Below are 27,285 nucleotides of genomic sequence, written 5' to 3' on the forward strand. Positions count from 1 at the left end.
TTCAAGGGACTAAACAGCTGATGAGGTTATGTGTTTTATGTTTGTTTATTGATTTGTACATGTATTTAAGTAACCTGCATAGATTGTTTGGATATGCGGGATAAAAGTGTTTTTAAATAAAATAAATATAACGTGATAGCCTAAAGCAGGGATCTCAAAGTCCCTCCCTTGAGGGCCGCAATCCAGTCAGGTTTTCAGGATTTCCTTAATGAATATGCATTGAAAGCAATGTATGCACATAGATCTCATGCATATTTATTGGGGAAATCCTGAAAACCCGACTGGTTTGCGGCCCTCAAGGAGGGACTTTGAGACCCCTGGCCTAAAGGTAATAAACTTTGTGAAACCACACAGTCTGTTCAAATCCTTTTGAGCACAATAGTAGCATCTGTGCTTGCTCAGTATGGTGCCACGGTATATCAAATCCCATACTAAACTAAAAATAAAATCATTTATCTTATCTTTGTTGTCTGATTTTATCTTTCTAATCATCTCGTTCCACATCTCTGGTTCTGCTTTCCTCTGCTCTGAACTCTATTTCCAGGGCCTCCTGTCTATTCACTCTTTCTTTTCCATTTTTTTCTCCTCTTTACTTCCTGCCCTATATACATCTTCCACAATCAGTTTTTCTTCCTTCTTTTCAAATTTGTCTAGTTTCCCTCTCTTCTTTTCCCTTCCTTGCCATTCATGGGCACCATCATCTCTATCCCATTCCTTTCCATTCCATGGGTACCTCTCTTTCCTTGTCTCTTCTCTCCTCTCCCTCTTCATGCTCACCATTTCTCTCCTTCCCTCCTATCTCCATCTCCCTTGGTTTTTCCATTCTTATTTCCAGAATCTGGCTGTATCAAACATCACCCTCTTCCCCCTCACCATCAGTCCGTGATCTTTCTCCCTCGCCTTGGCAGATCTTTCTGTGCTCTTGAATCCTCCTCCTCCTCCATCCGCCTCTCTGACCTATCATAGCCTGCTAGCGATTAAAGCAGAGCACTGCTTCTAGGCTAGCTGGCTCCACAGTCTCTCGCAGTCCTTCAGTCCCTGCTACACCGGAACAGGAACTTACAGCATCAAGTATCTCTCTCCTCTCTCCCTCCATAGTCAGGTATCTTTCTCCTTCAATCCCTCTCTTCCTTCCTTCATGGTTGGGTATCTCTCTCCTCCCTCCCTCTGTGGTCTGGTATCTGTCTCGTCCCTCCCTCCGTGATCGGGTATCTCTCTCCTCCTTCCCTCTGACCTTTCATAACCTGCTGGCGGTGCTAGCAATTAAAGAAGAGCACTGTTGACAGGTTAGCTGGCTCCACAGTCTCTCCAGTCCCTGCTACATCGGAACAAAAAGTTACATCATCGAGTAACATCTGTAACTTCCTGTTCCAATGTAGCAGGGACTGAAGAGACTGTGGAGCCAGCCTGCTTGCTGGTAGTGCTCTGCTTTAATCGTTAACACTGCTGGCAAGCTATGAAAGGTCAGAGGGAGGGAGGGGATATAATGGATCATGGTGGCAGGCAGTGGCGACAGGGCAAAACTGAGGAGGTAAGCGGGCCTGAGTTAAAAAATTTTAACGCACATTAAATATTTAACATGTTAAATGTTCAGCCCTATAAAAAATTGATTTACTTGTACCTGTTCTACACTACTCAGTATTTTGTAGACTTCGGTCATCTCTCCCCTCAGTCATCTATTTTCCAAGCTGAAGATCCCTAACCTCTTTAGTCTTTCCTCATATGAAAGGAGTTCCATCCCCTTTATCATAGTGGTCACTCTTCTTTGAACCTTTTTGTAATGCCACCTTAACTTTTTTGAGATATGTTGATCAGAATTGAACACAATACTCAAGGTGAGATCGCACCATGGAGTGATACAGAGGTATTATAATATTCTTAGTCTTATTTACCATCTAAGTCTAATAACTTCTAGCATTAAAGAGCAAAATTTGGGACCTAGGCCCTCCAAAATTAGCTCCAGCAGATGCTATCAAATGCCTTCTCCACATCAACAGATTAAAGGGCTAATTTGGACGGGATCTGCTGAGCTCCCTAGATAATATTCAGTGTATGCCCAAAGTTATCAGCAAACTTATGTCTGTTTATGAAACCTGCCTATGCAGGAGTGTAGATATTCACATACATCCCATATCACAAATTCCATCTTTATCAATTAATATTTATCTTATGTTTTTTCCCCCTATGGCCTTACTCAAGTTAAGCATAGGAGATCCTACATACCTTAGACTTCAGGCATACAATTCTGAATTCAGGGGAGAAAGACTTGTGTAAGAATCTCTCAACTTTTTGTCACAGCAAGATGGGCATACCTGCTACAACATATATACTTCTCCACATGGATCTCCGATTTCCTCTCATTCTACCAAAAATATCACTGCAACCTCCTGGCAGGATTAGCAACCACAAGCTTGAAACATTAGCAGATTCTACATCCAAATTCAGGGCAGCTTCTCTTGCAGGTATCTGAAGAGCAGCTACTTTATCAGTGGTGCAGGCCTTTACTAAACACTATTGTCTGGATATCTCATCATCACAAGAAAGTGCCTTTAAACAGTCAGATCTTTGTAATTATTTTTATCATCCATACCATGCCAATCTAGATGAATTATGTTCCCCTGCCTGCATATGGAGCTAGAGAAAATCTGTTCAGAGCTGATTTCAGTCCATTTATAGGGGGCTGCCTTCAACTCCTTGGTATTTCTCTGGCTCCAAGAGATGGTGCAGACATAAGGCCTCATGTAGCAACTATAAGCACACCCCTCCCTGGAAGACTGTAGGCCTAGATTCTCAATTTAGCATAGGTTGAGGCAGGGATCACTGGTCAGCAGTTATTTGGAGCTGATACCCCCCCTCTCTTTGAGAACAGATTAGAGGGCTAGGATTTGATAAATCCAATGATGAGTCCCTCTGTGTATCCTTTTGGGGATTTGTGGCAGCAGTGCCTACTGCCCTCCTGTACTCTTGGGAGAGAGAGACATGTTAGTTCCCTGAATAAGTGGTAAGGGTGAGTCATTTGATATAATACCTTTCTGTGGTACAGCCAAAGCGATACACATATATAGATACTATCTCTGGAACGCTCTCCCGGAGGCTGTCATAGGGGAAAACACCCTCCAGGGATTCAAGACAAAGTTAGACAAGTTCCTACTGAACAAGTACGTACGCTGGTAGGGCCAGTCTCAGTTAGGGCACTGGTCTTTTACCAAAAGGGCCACTGCGTGAACGAACTGCTGGGCATGATGGACCACTGGTCTGACCCAGCAGCGGCATCTCTTATGTTTTTAGTGGGGTCACAATCCAAGTTTTTTGTACCTGGGGCAGTGGAGGATTGACTTGTCCAGGGCCACAAGTTTCAAGTTTATTAAAAATTTGTTTGATCGCTTTACATAAAATTCTAAGCGATTTACAATAAAATAAGGGGAAACAAGTAATCATAAAAAAGCATGACAAAAGACCTAGACATAAATCACAAACTGGAACATGAGGAAAAAGATGAACTGCACTTTAAAAAAGAAAAGAAACAAATAAGAGTAATACGAGTGGGGAGGGGAAAACATTTAAAAGAAAAGTGAGGATTAATGAATCAATATTGCAGAAGAATGTTCGAGTTAGGATTCAAAGACATCTTTAAAAAGAAAGCACTTTAGAGATCCCTTGAATTTATCAATGCTGAATTCCGGAACTTGGAGTATAAGCAGATGGCTGGCTAACGGCTGAGCTCCTCTCTAAGAGCATTTTTCAGTTGAATTTGAATAATATTTTTTCTTCTGATTTAATATTAAATTCCTGAAAATGATTTCAACTAAGCAAAAGATCCATGAAGTTCCTTCTAAGTCAACAGGGAAGACAAAAAGAATGAAAGAAGACTCTCAGTCCAGTGAGGTTCCCCTGCCAATGGATGCTTTGGACTTTATTGAAGTATTAGAGGAACTAAGAAAAATCAATATTAATATAACAGAAGTGAAACAAGAGATTAATATTATAAATAATAAATTCGACATATTAAACAACAGAATGGACAAGATAGAAAATAAAATGGACAAGATTGAAAACTTACAGCAAAACTACAAAGAAGACCATACCATGTTAATGGAAATGAAAAAAAAATTGATTGATATGGAAAACAGATCGAGAAACCAAAATTTAAGAATTATTGGATTAAGAGAAGATGTTGAAGGGAAAAATATGATCTCTTTCCTAGAAGATATTATTCCAAAAATTCTCCCAATAAAAACAAAAGGATTAATAGAAATAGAAAAGGCACACAGGATTGGCAAAAAGAAACTTCAAGATAAAGAGAAACCAAGAACTATTATATTCAAAGTAAGAAAGTTTCAACATGTTTTAGATATCCTAAAAGCTGCAAAAGAAATGAAAAATCTTACATATAAGGATTCTAAACTGTCTATTATCCAAGATTTCGTTAAAGAGACTACAAGTCAGGAAACAATTCTTACTACTCAAGTTTCAAGTTTCAAGTTTTTTATTTATTCTTGATTAATCGCTTTCTCTAATTCAAAGCGATGTACAAATCCAAATTTAGTTAAAAGAGAGCAAACAAACAGACAAACCAAACATAGGGATTTACAATTCTTACAGGGGTTAAAACTTATTAAACTACATTGGGTAAAAATAGGGTTGTGAAATACAATCGTTATATAAAAGATTAAACATAGGAAAACACATTAGGAAAAATAATAACTAAAAAGTCAGGAATTAAAAGCATCATTAAATCAGGAATTAAAAGCATCATTAAATCAGGAATTAAAAGCATCATTAAATCAGGAATTAAAAGCATCATTAAAAAGAAATGTTTTTAATAATGATTTAAATTTTACTAAATCTTGTTCGTTCCGTATAAAAATTGGAAGAGCATTCCAGGTTTGAGGGGCTGTTATGGAAAATATAAATTGTCGCCTTGTGTTGATCAATTTCAATGAAGGTATTGTTAATAAATTTTGATCAGTAGATCTTAATGTTCTAGTAGGATGGTAAGGTATTAAAAGTTTATGAATAAAAGCAGGAGTCTTATATAATAGTGTTTTAAATGTAAGTAAACAGATTTTATAAGTTATTCTATGGATGACAGGTAGCCAATGTGCTTTTTCAAGTAGGGGAGTAACATGATCAAATTTTTTAGATTTTGTAATGAGTTTTATAGAGACATTCTGTATAATTTGTAAACGTTTGATTTCATTTAAAGCAATACCTCTAAAGAGAGAATTACAATAATCTATTTTTGATATGATTAATGAGTGGATAAGAATGTTTAAAGATTGTGCATTCAGAAATTTTGAAATGGATCTAATTTGTCGTAATCTGTAAAATGAAGTTTTAACAATATAACTTATATGGTCATGAAAGTTTAATTTGGAATCAATAATTACTCCTAATATTTTCGTTTTATTGACTATCTGTAAAGGAATATTTCTTATAGTAATAGGAGTGACAAGTGTGGGATTATCCTTCCAAGGAAAAATCATCAAATTTGTTTTTTTTATATTAAGGGCCAGTTTATTAGTATTCAGCCAATCCTGAACTTGATCAAGTTTCTTACTAATCTCATGTATATCTGAAATATTATCCGTATCTACAGGGTGTAACAGCTGAATATCGTCAGCGTATCCGAAAACTTGAAAACCTATAGATTGGCACAATGTAAGGAGTGGTGCTAGAAAGATATTAAATAGTAGAGGAGAAAGAATAGACCCTTGAGGAACACCGAAAGTGGATGAAATAGGATTAGATATAGATTCTTTAAAGAAAACAGATGAAGAGCGATCTGTAAAATAAGAATTAAACCAAGAAAGAATTTGATCCGTGATCCCAATAGATTGAAGTCGGTTTATGAGAAGTTTATGATCAATTGTATCAAATGCTGCGGAAAGATCTAGTGAAATTAATAAAGTAGTTTTGTGATGGTCGAGAAAATAATGAATGGATGTAGTTAAACCAACTAGTGATAATTCTGTGCTGTGATGTTCTCTAAAACCTGTTTGATTAGGGTGGAGAACATTTGTTTTTTCCACAAAATCTAATATTTGGGTATAAACTATCTTTTCTGTTAATTTGGCTAGAAAAGGGAGATTAGATATGGGTCTATAGTTTGTTGGATCTGTACTACTAGCATTAATATCTTTGAGAATTGGACGAATTATTGATTTTTTCCAGTCTTTTGGTACTTTACTTTGGATCAAACTTTCTGTAATTAAAGTATGGATAACTGATCCAAAAATTTGAAAGTATTGTTTCAAAATGAACGGTGGAAGAAGATCTGCTTTTGAGCTTTTAATATTAATAGATTTAATAGCCAACTCAATTTCTTTTAGGCTTGGAAGTTTAAACTTAGAACATTTTGAGGTTGAGAGTTCAGTTTTTAGCTGATCATGAACAATGTTACCTTGTTGATTTATTACAAAGGAGTTTCTTATTATTTTAATTTTTTCTGTAAAGTGATCTGCCAATTTTTGTGCTGTAAGTGTATTATTATTATCATTTGACTTTTCCTTACTAGATGAAATTGATATTCTTTTTAATATTTTATATAACATTGATGGATTTTTGGCCTTTGTTATTTTCTCTGAATAATATTGCATTTTTGCTTGATTTATTTTTGATTTGTAATATATAATTTGTTCCTTGAACAATTGTAAATTTGTTAAGGTTTTATTTTTTTTCCAAGCACGTTCTAAAGATCGGACTTGTTGTTTAATTAGATTTAACTCTGATGAGAACCAAGGATTGTGAAGTTTACGTTTAGAAATTGTCTTTGTTTGAAGAGGGATTACTTTTTCTAAGAATTTTACAAGAGCTACATTCCATACATTTACTAATTCATCTATTGAATCTGATTTTGTTAAATCAATTTCAAATGAAGAGAGAATAGATTCTGTATTAACATTATTATAGTTTCTAAACTTTATTGTTTGATGTTTTAGATTATAATTAATAGAATGAATGGTGTTATATGTTAATGAGATTAAATAATGATCAGACCATGGAACTGCAGAACAATTATTTAATGACAAAATATTGTTTGTGGTTTTTGATATTAGAGCCATATCCAAAGTGTGACCTGCCTGATGAGTGGGTTGGGAAATTACAGGATGGAGATCCAGTTGGTTTATGTGTGTTAGAATGGATCTTGTATAATTGTTATTAGGATCATCGAAATGTATATTAAAATCTCCCAAAACTATCGGATTTAATGTAGAGCTACAGAAGTCAAAAAGTAAAGATTGAAGCTGGGTGACAATATCAGCTGAGACAGGAGGTGGTAAATATATTAATAACATTTCAGTCCTAGGCTTTGTCAATAGGGAGCAATGTAAAAATTCAATTACGGAATTTTTTGGTGAATAATCTACTTGTATCAATAATGAGTCTCGAGAGATAATAGCTAACCCACCTCCTCTTTTTTTGTTACGATGGTTAAAAAAAAATGAATAGCCTTGTGGACAAGCATAAGATAGATATGCCTCTTCACCAGTGGAGAGCCAAGTTTCTGTTAGACAGAGTATGTCAAGATTTTGTTGCACAACGATGTCATGTATCAGATGATATTTTGATTTAATGGAACGAATATTTATAAAACTAATATTAAAGTGTTTGTGTGAAGAATCTGAAAATGATGGTTTTAACCAAATATTTTGACGTTCAAAAGAACGAGGGATCTTTTTAATATGATCAGATTGATAAGGTCTATTCCCCCAAACAACTTGAATTGGCAACATGGTTTCATCCATAGTAAAAAAAGAGTAATGATCTTGTTTTATAGTTGTGAATAAATTATTTGTATTTAAAGGAAGATTAATCAGTGAAGAGAAAAAGAAACCTAATAAGAGCAGAAGAGTAATATTTTGAAAAATGAACCTATTGGTGATTAGCTTAACGCACTGCAGGATCGCACAAAGTAGCGCATTAAGGAGCAGAACCTGCTCCTTAAGCGCGCTCCTTTGGCGTGCGCCGCAAAGTGTTGAAATTTATAGCACATGTACCGGGAGGGGCGGAGCCTGGAACGAGCCGCCGCTGCGCGGCGGCAGAGAAGGAGAGCTTGCAAAGGTAACTGAAACAAACAATACAAGATAATATAAACTAAAAGAACATAACCTGACACCTGAAACAGACAATACAAGATAATATAAATTAAAAGAACTTAACCTGACACTTTAAATATTCAAATAGCAAATAAAAACATCCAAAGTGAGCTTAAAATAAAGTGCCATGCAAATAAGACTTCAGTATAATCTGTTGCTGAGTTAAAGTGCGCCGCAAAGTGTTGAAATTTATAGCACATGTACCGGGAGGGGCGGAGCCTGGAACGAGCCGCTGCTGCGCGGCGGCAGAGAAGGAGAGCTTGCAAAGGTAACTGAAACAAACAATACAAGATAATATAAACTAAAAGAACATAACCTGACACCTGAAACAGACAATACAAGATAATATAAATTAAAAGAACTTAACCTGACACTTTAAATATTCAAATAGCAAATAAAAACATCCAAAGTGAGCTTAAAATAAAGTGCCATGCAAATAAGACTTCAGTATAATCTGTTGCTGAGTTAAAGTGCGCCGCAAAGTGTTGAAATTTATAGCACATGTACCGGGAGGGGCGGAGCCTGGAACGAGCCGCTGCTGCGCGGCGGCAGAGAAGGAGAGCTTGCAAAGGTAACTGAAACAAACAATACAAGATAATATAAACTAAAAGAACATAACCTGACACCTGAAACAGACAATACAAGATAATATAAATTAAAAGAACTTAACCTGACACTTTAAATATTCAAATAGCAAATAAAAACATCCAAAGTGAGCTTAAAATAAAGTGCCATGCAAATAAGACTTCAGTATAATCTGTTGCTGAGTTAAAGTGCGCCGCAAAGTGTTGAAATTTATAGCACATGTACCGGGAGGGGCGGAGCCTGGAACGAGCCGCCGCTGCGCGGCGGCAGAGAAGGAGAGCTTGCAAAGGTAACGGGAGGGGCGGAGCCATTGAAAGAAATAGGTGCTAAATATGGATTATATTACCCAGCATCTATGAAAATCACATATAAAGAATAATCTTTTCAATTTGAAGACCCAGCAAAACTTAAAGAATTTATATCATCTCTTGAATCACCTATGAGTTAAGTATAATGGTCATATGATAAATGAATGGAATATGTGTTTTAAAAATCTACATTCAAACTCTTTTTAAAATAAATAAAACATAGAGAAAATATTATTTCTATATACTTTAATGGATATAAAATGGCTGCCGAAACTGATTTAATCAACTGTTTTGGAACTATTAGAATAATTTTAAATTAAAATAAAGAAGATTCCACTCAAGAATGATGAAAGCAATATGCAAATTGATATTCTTACTCACCTGGTAAAGGAGGAACAGAGGGAAGAGTGATGGAATTCGAATGGGACCTTGTGAGCCTTGGGGATGGACTGACATTTTCCTAAAAGATCAGAGATAGAAGAAATGAGCAACAGAGAATGAACATGGAGTTGACAGCTTGACAGACAATACAGGATAACATTTTGATCTTTTGAGACTATTGGATAGCACGACGAAAAACAACATGAAAGACAAGGAACTGACCACTTGCCTTGAGAAAAAAAAAAAACGGCACCTTCTTTGAGCTCTCCTGTTTCGAGATCGCCAAACAGAAAAGCAGTGCTTGTGCAGGGTTGGTACTGTCGTTCCCCTTCAGGTACTGTGGTTAACGGCACGGCAGAAACCGGCATGGATGGGAACTGGGAGGGAGCCGTGGCTTCGTCGTTGCCAAGTGAGGTTGGATTACTGGTGCGGCTGAGGTCAGCTTCCTCCGGAGAAAAATCGGCAGCGTTTTCGGCCCGGGTCACACTTTAGAGAGATCCGAATTGATATACAGTTGTGAATGTCTCGCCTGGAGAGAAGTCAGAGATGGCCTGCAACAGACGTGTTGGGGATGACAATAATCGTTCCCTGGCTGTTGAACTAAAGAAGATGATGGTGGTTGGTCGGTTGATGTGACGTGCAGCCGGTGGGACAGCCATGTTGGGGATGTCTGACTGCTGGATCTTCATTATCTCTCTTCTCTGAGACATCCGATATGCTGGCAAAGATCAGCTGTCGCCTGCAGAGATATGACACCCTAAGCAGTGAAGTCATTTCAAGATGGACTTCTGTTTAGAATGTTTGATTTTAATTCTCACTTTCTTTCCAATTTTTAAATTATTTTAATTTTATTCATTATTTTGCCTCTTATTTTGTTTCATTTTATCATTTAAATTTTATAAGAATTCTAATTTCATGGTAATAAATATTTGTCCAGATCATCTTTAGAAATGAAAAAAAAAATAAAAAAAATGTTCAATTAGTAAAGATAGAGGGAAGGATGATTTATAACAACAGGTTGAAATGAATGTTATGTAAGCATATAAAAATATGAGTGATTTTCTAATTCGAGAAGATTAATATTTCAATTGTTATGCAAAAGTAAATTTTTATTTTCCATTTAATATTGTTAAACAATATACATACAATACAAGTAAAAATTATATAATAAATTTATTATTATGGATAAGATGTAAGAGATTTTTGTCAGGACATTTAATATAAAATAATTTATGTTCAAAACATTGAGAATAATTTATGTTGGGAAAGGATAAAGAAAATAGGGAAAGGGAAAAAAAAAATAAAAAAAAAATTAAAATATACAAGTAAAAAGAAATATAAATATGGATATAGGTTTATAAAATAGAATTGATACACATAAAAGAGAAAAAAATGGGATTTATATTTAACTTATATAATACAGGGGAAATAATGAAAAAAGTTGCTCAGGAGGGGAAAGAAGGCTGGTCTGATCGTTTGACTCCAAGCTATCGCATTGTAAGAAGGGATGGGATAAGGGAGGGTTTAGGGATGGGTTATTGGGATTTTATTAATATAGTATGTAAGATATTAAAAGAAGAAAGAAATTTATCTTATAATAAATTAAGGGAAATTAAAACTATAAAAGAGAAATACTCATTATATAATTTATTGAAATATATATTTGATAGTAATAATTCTAATAATGGAGCTTAAAATACTTTCACTTAATGTTAATGGTTTAAACCATCCAATAAAAAGAAAGAAAACGCTTTTATTCTTGAAACATCAAAATATAGATATCTGCTATATTCAAGAGACACATTTATCAGCTATAGAGTCTATAAAACTAAAAGATAATTGGATAAAACATTGTTTTTATGCACCAGCTATAAAAAAGAAAGCAGGGGTTGCAATTTTAGTAAATAAGAGATGTACTGCAAATTTTAAATTTATTTCAGCTGACCCTTTGGGAAGATGGATACATGTAAACATGATTCTGGGAAATACTACCATAGAGCTGTTCAATGTATATGCACCTAATACGAATCAAATTGAATTTTTTAAAACTCTACAACATCTGTTATTACCACTGGCTACTTCAAATTTAATAGTGGCTGGGGATTTTAATGCTGTTATAGATCCTTTTATGGACAAAAAACCTAGTAGAAATATGAAATCATTAGGATTAGATAATTTGGTAACAAATTGTGATTTAAAAGATATATGGCGAATATTTCATTTTAATGAGCGGGAATTTTCGTTTTGTTCCCATGTTCATAAATCTTTTTCAAGGATAGATTATATACTAGTTTCAAACTCATTAGTTCAACAAGTAACACAAGCCTCCATTGATCCAATTATTCTATCTGATCATGGTGGGATGTGGATTAAAATTAAGATAGATGGTAAAGAAGATAGTAGACCTATATGGAGATTTGATAATACTTTGCTTGTAGAACCAAATTTTAATGAAGAATTACAAATAAAAATGAAAGATTATTTTCAAATTAACAATACGAAGGATATTTCAATAGAAACATTATGGGATGCTTTTAAAGCAACCATTAGAGGTCAAATTATTTCTTTTTCAGCATATATTAAAAAACAAATTAAAGAACAATTTTATAGTTTAGAAAAAGATATAAAGTTAATGGAATCTAAATTAATCCAAAAATGGGAATATTCTACATTACAAGACCTCTTGAAAGCGAAAGGAAAATATAATGAAATTTCTTCTAAGTTAATTAGGAAAGATTTATTTTCTCAACAAGCATTGTATTATGGAAATTCGAATAAGGCAGGAAGATTATTGGCAAATTATCTAAAAGCTAAAAAAAGAAAAACAAAAATAATAATGATAAAAGATGAAAAAGGAAATAGTTATTCTCAAACTGGACCAATTTTAAAACAATTTTTAAATTTTTACAAAAACCTGTATTCTTCTGAGCCTTATTTGAATAAGGAAAAAGATGGTTTAAAATTTCTAAAATCAATAACGGGACCGAAAATTCCTGAACATATAAAAGAAAGTTTAGAAAAACCAATATCAAAAAACGAATTGCAAACAGCTTTGAAATCCCTTAGAGTTGGATCCGCTCCAAGTGGAGATGGTTTTACTGTAGAGTTTTATAAATCTTTTCAAATTACCCTGTTACCATATTTATTAAATTTATATCAGAATCAACTTACTAAAGGATATATTATTGGTACCATGGCTGAATCATTAACTATTGTTTTACCAAAGCCAAATAAAGATCCCACACTGATTTCAAACTACAGGCCAATTTCTTTAATCAATGTTGATGGGAAAATTTTGGCTAAGATTATGGCTATTCGTTTAGCTAAAGCTCTCCCTTTTATTATTGGTATACACCAAACAGGATTCGTTGCTCAAAGACATTCTTCTAACAACACTAGACTTGCATTGCATATGTTGAATTTCTCCAAAACCTTAAAAGACCCAGTTTTCTCTATATCTTTAAATGCAGTGAAGGCTTTTGATCGTGTTGAATGGACCTTTATGTATCAAGCGATGGAATGGTTTGGTATTGGATCAAGATTTGTTCAAATGGTTCAAACTTTGTATAGCTCCCCTGTTGCTAAATTATATATTAATAATAATTTTTCAGAAATTTTCAAGTTACAAAGAGGAGTTAGACAAGGCTGTCCTTTATCTCCTCTGCTTTTTGACATTGTATTGGAACCCTTGTTATTAGCCATTCAACAAGCAGAGGAGATACAAGGTGTTCCTCATAAAGATAGGGAATATAAGATTTCAGCATATGCAGATGATATATTACTCTATTTGAAAAATCCTGAGACAACCATTCCTTGCTTACTTAAATTAATTGAAAATTTTGGAAAATTTTCAGGTTATAAGATAAATTGGTCTAAATCAGAAGTTCTTCCACTCAATGTACATTGTACAAGAGGTTTGTTTGATACATTTCCTTTTCTATGGAAAGAAGATGGAATAAAATATTTAGGTATTTGGATTAAAAATACATTGGAAGAAACAATGAAATTAAATGAAAAATTGTTATTGAAAAAGGTTACGGAAATGTGTGAGCAATGGAATCCTTTACATCTTTCATGGTGGGGAAGAGTCCAAACTATTAAGATGATGATTTTGCCTGTGGTTTGTTATCAGTTGGGCATGTTAACGGTATTTTTTCAAGGGTCCTTTTATAAAAAGTTAAATAGCATTATGTTAAAATTTATTTGGCTGGGAAAAACTCCTAGAATAGCTTTGGTATCTTTACAAAAATCAATTTCAGAGGGAGGGGTAAATTTTCCAAACTTTTATAGGTACCATCAAGCCTATATTTTGCGTCATGGTATGTATTGGATCCTCCCAGAACTCATGGAAAAAATCCCAGATTGGTTATGGATAGAATGGCAACTCATGTCTCCATTGCGACTATCCCATGTTCTCAGTATCAAAATGCCTAGTTATAATAAAGACAATAAAATACTAACAGATACATGGAAAACTCTAAGATATGTAAATAATTTAACAACTATTCCAATTTACAAATCTACAATTTAATCTATATGGGTAAACTCCAAGATTCAAATTGGCGGAGAAAAACTTGTCTGGAAACAATGGATGATAGCAGGAATACGTATTTTAGATGACGTCATTTCTAATGGTGCTATGCTTGAATTTTCACAGTTGTAACAAAAATTTGGACTTAATAAATCAGAAAATTTTAGATGGATGCAACTGAAGCATGCCATTCAGGCGGGGTTCCCTGAATGGAAAAACCTTAATAATCATTAAAGTATGGAATTTCTTTGTTTTCAAACAGACTTCTTGGGTCACCAAGCCGCCCAGTGGTATAAATTATTAAATGGATTTACAAAGAAGAAATTAAAAACTGGATTAAAAGATATTTGGAGCATTGAGATTAAGCATGAAATTACTGCATCTCAATGGCCACGAATTTGGTCTTGGAGGATGAAATGTACGGTTTCAGCATCTATGAGACAAACCTGGTTTTTTCTATTGCATAGAGCGTTATGGACCCCTGTTAGGTTACAAAAAATAGATAATTCTTTGTCTAATAAATGCTGGCATTGTCATTTAGAAACAGGAACTTTAGATCATTTATTGTTTCATTGCCCATACATTATGAATTTCTGGAAATCAATTTGGGACCAAATTAATAATTTATTAGAGAACCCAGTGGCATTGACTTATGATACTGTGATATTTGGGATGGAAATGAGAGCCAGAAGTCAGATTTCTGCAAATAACAACAAATTATTACTTATAATGACTGGAGTTGCCATTCAACAAATCACACTTAATTGGAAAGATTGGAAGAGATTGAACTACAACTTCTGGTGGAACTCTTTATGCCATATATATAAAATGGAAAGGTTTATTGCAATACAACGAAATTATCTTAAAAAGTTTCAGGATGTGTGGAAACCATTAATGAAATATTGTAAAGATTAATTTAAAAACTGGTTCCCTTATATTAATTGTTAATTTAAAATGTAGGGAGGGGGGTATTTTACTATCACATGATTTTATGATAATTAAAAATATGAAGGGGAGGGATGGGATTGGGTTGGGTATAAGAATATGTAAAATGTACCAATGATTATTTCTAAGTGATGTATTTATTATTTATGTGATTGAATATATTTTAACACTTAATGTAATCTTGAAAATGAAAAAAAAGAATTTATCAATGCTTTTTTCCTCCCTTGAAAAGGCAGGGAGTGAGTTCCATTTAATAGGTGCTGTGACAGAGAATGATGTATTACGGCGTGGAAATTGAACTCACTGATTTTCAGCCCATCACAATAATCATTACATCCATTCTACCAAAATGCCATTGCCAACCTTCTGGCAGGATCAACGCCCACTAGCTTCATGCAGTAGCAGCTTCTGTATTCAACAGGGCAGCTTCCCTCACAAACATCTTTAGGGCAGCTGCCTGGTTGATGGTGCATGCCTTTACCAAACAGTACTACCTGGATGTGTCATCTCAAGAAAGTGCCTTTAGATAGGCCATTCTTTGTAACCATTCCTTATTGTACATACCAAATGTCTTGAATTTGTTAAGTTTCTTCCTCTCCAAGAGGTACCAGTCTTCTGGAGAGGTCTGGAATTTCAGGGACAAAATTCAGATGCAGGCTGGAAGTACTTATAAGATAGGTCTCTTTTTACCTGTGGAGGAGCAGCCTAATGGTTAACACAGTGGTCTGAGAATCAGGGGAGACAATTTAATTTCCCACTGTGGCTTCTTGTGATGTAGGTAAGTCATTTAACCTTCTGTTGTCCCAGGTACAAAAACTTAGATTGTAAGCCTATTAGGGACAAAGAAAGTACCTGTATTAGTAAACCACTTTGGTTGTATCACAGAAAGGCAGCATATCAAATGCACAACCCTTAATTTTAGACTTCTCTCCTCAGTACTTGTCATAGTTGGTCAAAATTCAGAGGTCACAAGCAATACTATTCAAACAGTTCCCTCCTTTCCTTAGTTTGGGTCCTGAAGCAACTGACTGGAAAATGAGTAGAAGGTGACAGAGAAGTGGTAAGTAGAAAAATGAAGGCAGATAAAGACCCTAATGGCTTGTTCAGTCTGCTCATCCATACCATCTACTGTCCTTTCCTGTCCCTTACCGATCCTTGGTAGTTGTCCCAAGTTTTCTTGAATTCAGATACAGCCGTTCCACCTGGAGGCCATTTCACATGTTCACTACCCTTTTTGTGAAGAAGTATTTCCTCTGGTTATCCCTGAGTCTGTCTCCTTCAGCCTCTGTTTTCTTCAAGAGCTTCCTTTCAGTTGAATTAATAGTTCTAGTTCTAATAGATGCTGGCATTGTCATACAGACATTGGATCATTTGCTGTTTTTTTGTCCTCTGATAACTCAGATTCTGGAAATCGATATGGGGACAGATCAATGAAATTCTTGATTCATCATTTCCGCTGACATGAAATGATCATATGCGGTACCTTATTGCATGTTAAGCCCCCATTAGATCGTTATAAAAGCCGGCTTTTATTGATAATGACAGGGATAGCCATCCAAATGATAACGAGAAATTGGAAGAGTTCTGATAGTCTCAGCTACCCTTTCTGGTGGGCAAGTTTATGCTCTAAGTGTGAAAAGATGAATGCAGAATTATTAGGGAAGAATAAGGTATTTAAATTAGTGTGGGGCCTGTTAGCAGCTTTTGTTGCATCTATTTAAGTTATATCTCTTTTAAAGTTAAATTAGGTTTGGTTCCATACACATCCGGGGAGGGAGGGGGGGTATTTCATAGCAATGTATTGGAATATGTTTATATTTCGGGTTTGTAAAGGGTTGGGAGGATAATGATGATCTTTTAAAATTTGTTGTTCAAAGGTGTGTTTTTATGGTTGATATCTTTCAAATGTATACATTTGTATTGCACTGTTCATATTGGAAAATAATAAAAATTTACAAAAAGTAAACATCTTTATTATATCTCCCTTTGTCTGTTGTTCTTCCAAAATATACATATTAAGATCAAATCCGTCCCCATACACTTTGAGGAAAACCACTGATCATTTTAATAGCTGCCCTCTGGACCAGCTCCATCCTGTTTTTAATCTTTTGGAAGGTTCAGTGTCAAGAATTCTACACAATACTCTTTAACGGAAAGATTCTCTAATATATGTGGTAAAATACGACGGGCTGCTATCACGGCCACTATTGTAACAATTTCAAAAAGGCGAGTCATTCTTTAAAAACCATGCACGCAAATGAGGTTTGCGGAGGGTCGCTAAGTGGAAGATGATATTTTCTTTCTCAAGGGACCCTCGGCCACAAGAGGGCACCCACTCAAACTCAGGGGCGGAAAATTTCATGGCGACACCAGAAAGTATTTCTTCACAGAGAGAGTGGTTGATCATTGGAACAAGCTTCCAGTGCAGGTGATCGAGGCAGACAGCGTGCCAGACTTTAAGAATAAATGGGATACCCATGTGGGATCCCTACGAGGGTCAAGATAAGGAAATTGGGTCATTAGGGCATAAATAGGGGGTGGGTAAGCAGAGTGGGCAGACTTGATGGGCTGTAGCCCTTTTCTGCCGTCATCTTCTATGTTTCTATGAGTTGAGTCGCTTGTGATAGCAATTGACACATGCGCAGAATATACCTGCAAGTTAAAAAAAAAGACCCCCCAAAATGAAGATTGGCAGGAGGGATGCCCACTCCCTCCTGCTGCTGCCATCAAATACCCCCCACCCCCCACAGCAGAGGGATGGATGCTCCCTCCCTTCCGCTGCCATTATCAAGCAAACAACCCCTCCCTCCCGGCACTGGGAGGGATGCCTACTTCCACTCCCGCCACTGCTGTTAACACCCCCCTCCTCTGAAATACTCTCTCTGGCAGCAGGAGGGATGCCAACCCCAGCAAGGGGAAGGATGTCCATTCCCACCATCGCCGTCAAGCAACACTCCCTGGCAGTGGAAGGGATGCCCACTCCCACTGCCACTGCCATTGTTGAGCAACCTTCCCTCGGCAGCAGGAGGGATACCCACTCCCTCCCCCCATTGCTGTCATGCCCCCGACGACCCCTACTCCCCTAACTTCTTCAGGAAGGCCAACTGGTGGGGTGCCTATTCACGTCAGCCAGTAGGCCTACCTGTTCAAAATGGCGGGCCTCCCCCTTCTCGGTGCATCCTGGGATGCATTGGGGAGGGGACTTAGGCCCCTTACTGGTGCATCCTAGGATATACTAGGAAGGGGAAGGCCTGCCATTTTGAAAAGGTGGGCCGGTCGAAGGGAGTAGGCATCCCTCCGGCCGGCCTTACTGAAGAAGGTAGGGGGGCGTCGAGGGCACAGTGGCGATGGGAGGGAATGGGAAGAGGGTTGCTTGACGGAGGTGATGGGAGTAAGTGAGCATCCTTCCTGCTGTCAGGGGAGTTTGCTTGATGACAGCGGTGGGAGAGAGTGGGCATCCCTCCTGCCGATCTTTGGGGGGGTTAACCGTGGCAAAAGAAAGTACAGAGGAGGCCACTGTCTTAGGTACTCCTATCCTCCACTACCCACTCCCCCCTGTCCCAGATCAATATCACACTTATGGTCCCGATGCTCCAGAGTCCAACGCTCTGTGCCAGGCTGAAGGGCCTTGAGCATCTGCACATATCCAAGGCTTGCTGGACTCCGAGAATCCTGGAGAGGGCGGTAGCCAGCATGCAGATGTTCAAGGCCCTTCAGCTCAACACATAGTGTCGGCATTGGCTTCCAGAGCATTGGGACTGTAAGTGCGATGTCAGTCGGGGGCAGGGGGGAGTTGGGTAGTGGAGGATAGGAGTGCCGGCCAATAAGGGGGGGAAGATAGCAATGATTATCAGTGGGGATAGCAGTGCTGGTCAAGTTTCAAGTTTATTATTAGGATTTTATATATACCGCCTATCAAGGTTATGTAAGCAGTTTTACAATCAGGTACTCAAGCATTTTCCTTATCTGTCCCGGTGGGCTCACAATCTAATGTAGGAAGTTTGGGACTGTCTCATCTATATATCAAGGATTAGAGGATATTGTGTGGAAAAGCCAAGGAGAAGTAAGTGCCGGTCATGGAAAGGGGGTAGAGGATAGCCGTGCCAGGCATCTGGAAGGGTAGAAAGTAGCATTGTTGGTCATTGGGAGGGGAGGAAAAAAAGCACCATCATCCAAAGGAGGCTCGAATATAAACTGAGAATCCCATTTTGGGGCCATTTTTTTTGGATTTATATTCAAATATATATGGTAAATTGACTTTCAGAACTAGCTTCCTTAGACCCTTGTTTGTACCTCATGTGTTTGCTTGCTGCTCACCCCTACATGGTCATTTGCTATTTTTTTTTTCTCTATCCTTCTGTTTCCTTATATCTATGTACAACATCTCCCTTCCTTTCTTGTCAGTGTGAAACACCACGTCTGTTTCTGTCTCCTTTGTCTATGCGCATCGTCTCCTCCCTTCCATCTTTCCTTTCCCTCTGTTTATGCACTGCTCCTTCTCTGTTTCCTTCCTGTCTATGCGCTGCATCTCCTTCTCTTTTCCCTTTTCCTCTGTGGGGCCCAGCATATCTTTTTCCCTCCCCCCACAGGTCTGGTATCAATTCCTACCTCCCTCTTCCTCCCTAGTCCTCCAGACTTACAATCTATGTCAGCAGTGGCAATTGCTGTTCTTCTAAGCTGATCGGGAGTCCTCCAACTGCATTGCTGCCAGTGAGGATTGGTGCTTCAATATTGTGTTTTAATTGCTAGGGACAAGCAGGATCCGTGGAATCTTGTAGAGGAGCGTCCCTCAAAATTTTTTAGCTCTGGCACACTAAATGAAGGAATTTTTTTTTTTGCTCACATTATAATTAAAATTTTTAAATTGCAATACCAACAAAAAATTAAATTTGAGAGTTATTTATTTAAAGTTCTTTAAGCTATGGGGCTCATAATTGAAACAGAAAAATGTCTAAAAACCGGCCTAAATCGGCATTTAGATGATCAGTGAGACAGGTCGTCCAAGTGCTGATAATCAAATCGGGTTTTAGACGTATTTAAAAATGACCTAGGCCTTCACAGTGCTGCTGATTGATCAGAGCTAAAAGGGGCGTGTCAGGAGGAGTGTCGAGGTCAGGATTTAGGCGGGACATGGGCCGTCCTAGACTTAGTCGTACTGCATGTATAACCGAAAGTTTTATAACACTGCCTAGACAGAACCTGGACGTTGTGACTTAGGCCATCTAAAACCAGGTCTAAGTCGCAAGAAGGTATCTAAAGTGACCAGATAACCACTACAGACACAAAGTACAGACCCCCACACACTGCCCCAGTGAGTGATCACTGGACCGCCCCCCCTGCCATAAAAATCATAATAACAACATTACATATCTGCCTCCAGAACATCAGCACCTAGCAGCCTGGCATAGGAAAGCCTAGTAGAGCTGCACAGGGGTGGCTTAAGTGGATCCTGATGGTGGGTTAGTGAACCATGGTAGAGGAGGACCCAGGCCCATAAGCTACTCTAATCACTGCATTCATGGTGAAAAATGTGCACCACCCAAAAATAAACCTAACCCTTTTGTACTGCCATATAAGTGGCTCCTGCTATTGGGGTGGTAGATAGGTGGGTCTAGTAGATTCTGGGGGTGTTTTGGGGGCACACCATGACCTATAAGGGAGCTGTAGTGAGATATTTATTAGAGAATGACACGGGGAAAAAAAATCTGTCCCTGTCATTGCACCATTCCCGGCCCACTGTCCCCTTCACCACCCCGTCACCGCCATTCCCTTCACCGCCCCGTCACCGTCACTACCATCCCATTTACTGCCCTGTCCCCGTCGCATCCATACAAGCCTCAGTACTGCAATATTTAGCTTATTCCTTCCTTATAAATCAAAGTTCTGGCTGCTGAACTGGAGAAAGAGATGTTCAGCTGGCAGGGCTTTGTTTATACATTTTTATCAACACAACTAATATACTACTTTATCCTAAAGCAAAAAGAAAATAAATAGAATTTTTTTTTTCTTCCTTTGTTGTCTGGTTTCTGCTTTCCTCATCTCATTCAATTCCTTTCATCCACTGTCTGTCTTCTCTCTGCGCCTTCCATTTGTTCTGTTACTGTGCCTCTCCCTTCACCCCTCCCAATTGGTCTGGCACCCATCTTCTTCCCTCTGCTCCCCCATAGTCAGGCATCTCTGTCTTCTTCCCTTCCAGTGTCTTCTCCCCACTCTCTCTTCCCCATTCCCTTCAGCGTCTTCTCCCCACTCTCTCTTCCCCATTTCCCTTCAGCGTCTTCTCCCCACTCTGTCATCCCCATTTCCCTTCAGCGTCTTCTCCCCAATCTGTCATCCCCATTTCCCTTCAGCATCTTCTCCCCTCTCTGTTACCCATTTCCCTTCAGCGTCTTCTCCCCACTCTCTCTTCCCCATTTCCCTTCAGCGACTTCTCCCCACTCTCTCTTCCCCATTTCCCTTCAGTGTCTTCTCCCCAATCTCTCTTCCCCATTTCCCAGCGTATTCTCCTCTCTCTTTCTTCCCCAGTTCCCTTCAGGCTGCTTCAGCGTTTTCTCTCCATCTCCCCACCCCCAGTACCCTTCACGCGGTCTAGCAGCTCCCTCCTGCCGGCCAGCCATGCATCTCCCTCCCTTTCCCTTACCTTTTTTTGTGGCGAAACTGGCGATTTCTATAAGGCTATGCGCTGTATTATAGCCGGAGCCTTAAAGTCACGTCGCATTGCCTGCTGGAAAAGTCTCCTCTGATGCAACCGGAAACAGGAAGTTGTGTCAGAGGAGACTTTTCCAGCAAGCAACGTGACGCAACTTCAAGGCTCCGGCTGTAATATAGCCTTATAGAAATCGCCAGTTTCGCCACAAGAGAAGGTAAGGGAAAGGGAGGGAGGGAGATGCATGGCTGTATGGCGGGAGGGAGCTGCTGGACCGTGAGGGGTGCTGGGGGGGATGGAGAGGAGAAGGTACGGTTTCAGCACAAGAGAAGGTAAGGGAAAGGGAGAGAGGGATGGAGATGCATGGCCAGCTGGAGAGAGGGGGCTGCTAGACCGCACGCTTGTTCACCATTCACCGCTCCAAGGGGCGGTGAGTGTCCTTGTCCCTGATCTTGCGGTGACCTTTTTTTTTGGTCACCTTTTCGGCAGGTAACAACCACCGTGTCATTCTCTAATGTTTATGTGGGACCCTTTTTGTGAAGTTTTTGTGCCCCACTACTCTGGTGCCATGTCTGGGTGTCCAGTACATAATTTTTGTCCCCTCCACACCCAAAAGGTCTTTTTCTAGGCAATTATGACTTGGACGAATTTTTGGACGAAAATGGGGTATAAAGATGGATGACTTAGCGGTGTGGGCGATCAGAAGGCTGGACGTACAGTTGGACGATTTAAAAAAAAATAAAAATGTTGGATGTATTTTTCGAAAATGGACTTTTCCCATGTCTGACTTTGGGCAACTTAGGCCCAAAACGAAAGTAGATGTTTCTTTTGATTTTGCCCCTCCACGTATGGGTGATTGTAACAACAGTGAAACTAAATTAGATAGAATTGCTAATCTATGCGATTGATGTGCGTGTTTTTGAGTGTAAACACTCATTTCATCATCCACCATCTGCAGGCTTTTTTTTTTTAATTTATCTGTCAGAGCTTAAAATCCAAGTTTGCAGAGATAAGAAGATCCAAACGGTAGCAAAGCTTTGATTACTTTGTAGCTTAAGTTAGGATAAGTACTGCATAAAAAATATAAATAAAATTACTTGCCAGTAGTTTTCAAGTCACAATCATGTCAAAGACTGATGCTTGTCTGAACGGTTGTATTCTTACGCACACAGATGCTTATAACATTGACAAGCTCTTGTGTACGTGACATGCATGTCATCTATTCTAGTGCATACTTATGAAGGGAATTTTTAAAATTTTTTAAAGTAAAATTCTAGAATCTCTTGAGGGCACACCACTGTGCTATTGCACAAGGTTTGAGAGGCACTGCTTTAGAGTTTGTCTGTCCCTCCCTATTGGAAAAGTGATTGTGAAACAGCATGTCCACTGGCAGCAGTGACATAGTGAGGGTAAAAGGCGTCCAGGGTGGTGGCACCCCATTTCTACCTCTCCATCCTTACCCCCCGCCGTATGTGTGCCTTACCGCCCCCCCCCCCCCACCTCTTAAACTCTTTGCCAGAGTGAGCAGCATCTCCAACCTGCTGCCTGTGCCGGTCTCTGATCTCTCTCTGGTCCCACAACCAGAAAATGACTTCAGAGGGAGAGCCAAGGCCAATGCGAGTAGCAGGTTGGAGATGTTGCTGGTGCTAGCAAGGAGTTAGAGGTACAAGGGGAGGAGGAGAGGTGCTGGTACCCCCACCAAGATGATGCCTGGGGTGGTCTGCCCCCTTCCCCCCTTACTATGCCACTGATTGGCAGGATGTAGGTAGAGGATTCCTGCTCAGATTAGAGGGAACAGTGGCGGCAACAATTAAGCTAAGCTTTCTCCAGTTGGCTTAAGAGCTTTACCTCTGCTGCTTCCCACCTATGCAGCAGCAGGAAGTTGTCAGAGAGGACCCCAGAGCTAGCCACAGGCAGCCTAATCTCAGCTGGTAAATATAGCAAGCTTAGAGGATCGGGGAAAGAAAGGGAGGTAGGAATGAATGCCAGACCTGCAGAGGAATGGGGAAAGAAGAGCTTGCACAGGTGTTAATTTTATGTATTAAATGTGCATCCCTAATATTAATGTTTCTGAAGATTGCCTTTTTTGATTCCATACATTTGATTGTAATTTCAGCATTCTTTGCCAGAAACCCATGTGTAGAAGTAAGACAGTGTCCTAGGCAAAGTAAAGGAAACATTTTCCTGATTGTTTATTTCATCATTGCCTTTTTATATATTTTTCTAGGAGTTTATGAACTGGTCACTTTTCAGATGAAGCCAGGTGGACCTGCCCTTTGGAGTCAGGCCTTCAAAACAGCCACTAGTGTTCACATCCATGCTGGGTACTCTAAGCTAATTGGAGTCTTCCACACAGAATATGGAGTGCTTAACAGAGGTAATGTTCACTTTGGTGGAAATGACTGGGAACTTTTGTAATCCTTTTAATAAATGTAAATTCTTTAGCACCTCTCCAGACCAGAACAGCTTCTCTGATGGGTAATAAGCTCATCATGACCAGCAGGTGGAGACTGAGACAAAATCTTTTGGCTGTAGTAGAAATAGCTATGCTTCCCTCTCATACCCTCAGTCTGCTCTCAGTCTCCAGCAGGTGTGGTAAGCTATTGCAGTCTTCCCTAGTTTCAAGTTTATTTAAAATTTGATATTATTTCAAAGTGAATTACTTGTATTAAAATAAGGGGTAACAAAAACTCATACTGACAAGTACAAATTCTAAAGACAAACACATAGAAACAAAAGGAGAAGGGGTAGAACTACAATAAATTAGAGAAAGGTGACAATAAAGGGTAACATGATAGGTTGGGGAAGAATGAAAGCAGTAGGTTGTTCATTAAAAATAAAATAGTGAAAAAGTATTCCAATGGTAAGATTATCTGTATATGAAGTTTTAATATTTGAAGGCATCTTTATAAAGAGAGGTTTTCATGGAACTCTTAAACTTGTCTAATATAGATTCTTCTCTCATATAGCCTGGGAGTGAGTTCCATAACGATGGTGCAATGACAGAAAAGATCTCGCTACGTCTGGTGCTGATGATCTTTAAGGAGGGTACAGAGAGGAGATTTTGATCTGTCATACTTAGGGATGCTAGAAGTCTAGGTAACAAAATGGGGGAACTAGAGACAATAGCAAGACATGACATATTAGATATCATTGGCATAACAGAAACATGGTGGAATGAAGAAAACAAATGGGACACAGTACTACAGGGATACAAACTGTATAGAAGAGATCGAGTAGGGCAGAAAGGTGGAGGTATTGCTCTATATGTTAAGGAGGGAATAGATTCTGTTGAAATGGTTACAACAGAAATGAAAGAAGCTTGAGTCACTCTGGATCAAAATTCCTGGTCAATATGGCGCAGATACGAAAATTGGCCTTTACTATCGTCCCCAGGACAGGCGGAGGAAACTGACTCAGAAATGATGGAGGAAATCAAGCAAGAATGCAAGACAGGCAATGTAATTATATTGGGAGACTTCAATTTCCCAGGGATAGACTGGAAACTAGCAACCTCCACTGCGGTAAGGAGGCCAAGTTCCTGGAGGTGCTAGGGGATTGCTTCCTGGAACAAATGGTAAAAGAGCCGACAAGAGGCAACGCCACCTTGGACTTGGTCCTAAATGGCCTCACGGGACCGATAACAGAAGTGGAAGTCATGGTTCCACTGGGAACGAGTGATCACAATGTAATCAACTTTAAACTTGACATCGGGAAAGGGAAACATGCCAAAACCTTAACCACCACCTTAAACTTTAAAAAGGGTAAATACGATCGCATGAGAGCCATGGTAGAAAAACGACTCGAGAAGATGGTGGACAAACTTGAAACGGTAGATCAGGCATGGTCCCTACTGAAAAATACTATCACAGAAGCACAAGATCTCTACATTCCGAGGATTTCCAAAGATCGGAGAACAAAGAGCAAAAGAGAACCGGCATGGCTTACCATACAGGTGAAGGAAGCCATAAAAGAAAAGAAGGACTCTTTCAAAAAATGGAAATGCATAAAGACAACCGAAGCCTGGAACAAACATAAAGATGATCAGAAGAAATGTCACAAGGCGGTGAGGGATGCCAAACAGGAATATGAGGAAAAAATAGCCCAGGAGGCCAAAAGCTTCAAGCCCTTCTTTAGATACGTGAAAGGGAAAAAAACCTGCAAAAGAGGCAGTGGGACCCCTGGACGACCAGGGAAGAAAAGGGTACTTCAAGGAAGATAAACAAATCGCAGACAAACTAAATTCCTTCTTTGCGTCCGTCTTTACGAAGGAGGACACCTCAACAATACCTGAAGCGGAGAAAGTGTTTGCAGGAGAAATAGAAGACAGCCTCACCACAGTTGAAGTGGACTTAGACCAGATATACTATCAGATCGACAAACTTAAAAGTGACAAATCCCCTGGACCGGATGGAATTCACCCGAGAGTCTTAAAGGAATTGAAGGTTGAAATCGGAGAGTTATTGCAAAAACTTGCAAACCTGACAATCAGAACTGGACAGATACCGGACGACTGGAGGATAGCAAACGTCACGCCAATTTTCAAAAAAGGATCGAGAGGGGAACCGGGCAACTATAGGCCTGTGAGTCTTACATCTGTCCCCGGCAAGATGGTTGAAGCACTGATCAAGGATAGCATAGTCCGGCACTTGGACGCACACGACTTGATGAAACCCAGTCAACATGGATTCAGGAAAGGGAAATCATGTTTGACGAATTTACTCCAATTTTTTGAGACCGTGAACGAGCAAATTGATAGTGGGAAGCCGGTGGACATAATATACTTCGACTTCCAGAAAGCGTTCGACAAAGTTCCACACGAAAGACTTCTCAGGAAACTACAAAGCCATGGCATAGAGGGAGATATACAAAGATGGATAGGCAAATGGCTGGAAAACCGAAAGCAGAGAGTGGGCATAAATAGGAAGTTCTCCGACTGGGAGAAAGTGACTAGTGGTGTACCCCAGGGCTCGGTACTTGGGCCGATCCTTTTTAATATTTATATCAATGACCTGGAGGAAGGAACATCCAGTGAGGTCATCAAGTTTGCAGACGATACAAAACTATGCCGGGCAATCAGATCGCAGGAGGATAGAGAGGAACTCCAGAGCGACTTGTGTCGGTTAGAAACATGGGCGGAGAAATGGCAGATGAAGTTCAAAGTGGAGAAATGCAAGGTAATGCATTTAGGCAATAAGAATAAGGAATACGAGTATACAATGTCAGGTGCAACTCTGGGGAAGAGTGAACAAGAAAAGGACCTGGGTGTACTGATAGATAGGACCCTGAAGCCGTCGGCACAATGCGCGGCAGCGGCAAAGAAGGCAAATAGAATGTTGGGCATGATAAAGAAAGGAATCTCGAGTAGATCGGAGAAAGTTATAATGCCGCTTTATAGGGCAATGGTCAGACCACACTTGGAATACTGCGTCCAACATTGGTCTCCCTACCTAAAGAAGGATATAAAACTGCTGGAGAGGGTGCAGAGACGAGCAACAAAACTGGTGAAGGGTATGGAGAAACTGGAATACGAGGATAGACTTATAACACTAGGATTGTTCTCCCTTGAGAAAAGGAGACTGCGTGGGGATATGATCAAGACCTTCAAAATACTGAAAGGAATCGACAAAATAGAGCAGAGAAGATTATTTACATTGTCCAATTTGACACGGACTAGAGGACATGTAATGAAGCTAAGGGGGGACAGGTTCAGGACTAATGTCAGGAAGTTCTGCTTCACTCAGAGAGTGGTTGACACCTGGAATGCCCTCCCAGAGGAGATTATTGCGGAAT

General features: G+C 39.0%; 1 protein-coding gene across 2 annotated transcripts in view; it reads left to right on the forward strand.

The window, feature by feature from the left end:
* NIPSNAP3A (nipsnap homolog 3A) overlaps positions 1-27,285 on the forward strand; it is an 86,240-nt gene that overhangs the window by 39,117 nt on the left and 19,838 nt on the right. For both annotated transcript variants that reach the window (XM_033918371.1, XM_033918361.1), the window contains one exon: positions 23,720-23,869. In XM_033918371.1, coding sequence (XP_033774262.1) covers positions 23,720-23,869 — 150 coding nt within the window. The remainder of the gene's footprint in view (positions 1-23,719; positions 23,870-27,285) is intronic.

Source organism: Geotrypetes seraphini, chromosome 1 (assembly GCF_902459505.1).
Source record: "Geotrypetes seraphini chromosome 1, aGeoSer1.1, whole genome shotgun sequence".
Lineage (NCBI taxonomy): Eukaryota > Metazoa > Chordata > Amphibia > Gymnophiona > Dermophiidae > Geotrypetes > Geotrypetes seraphini.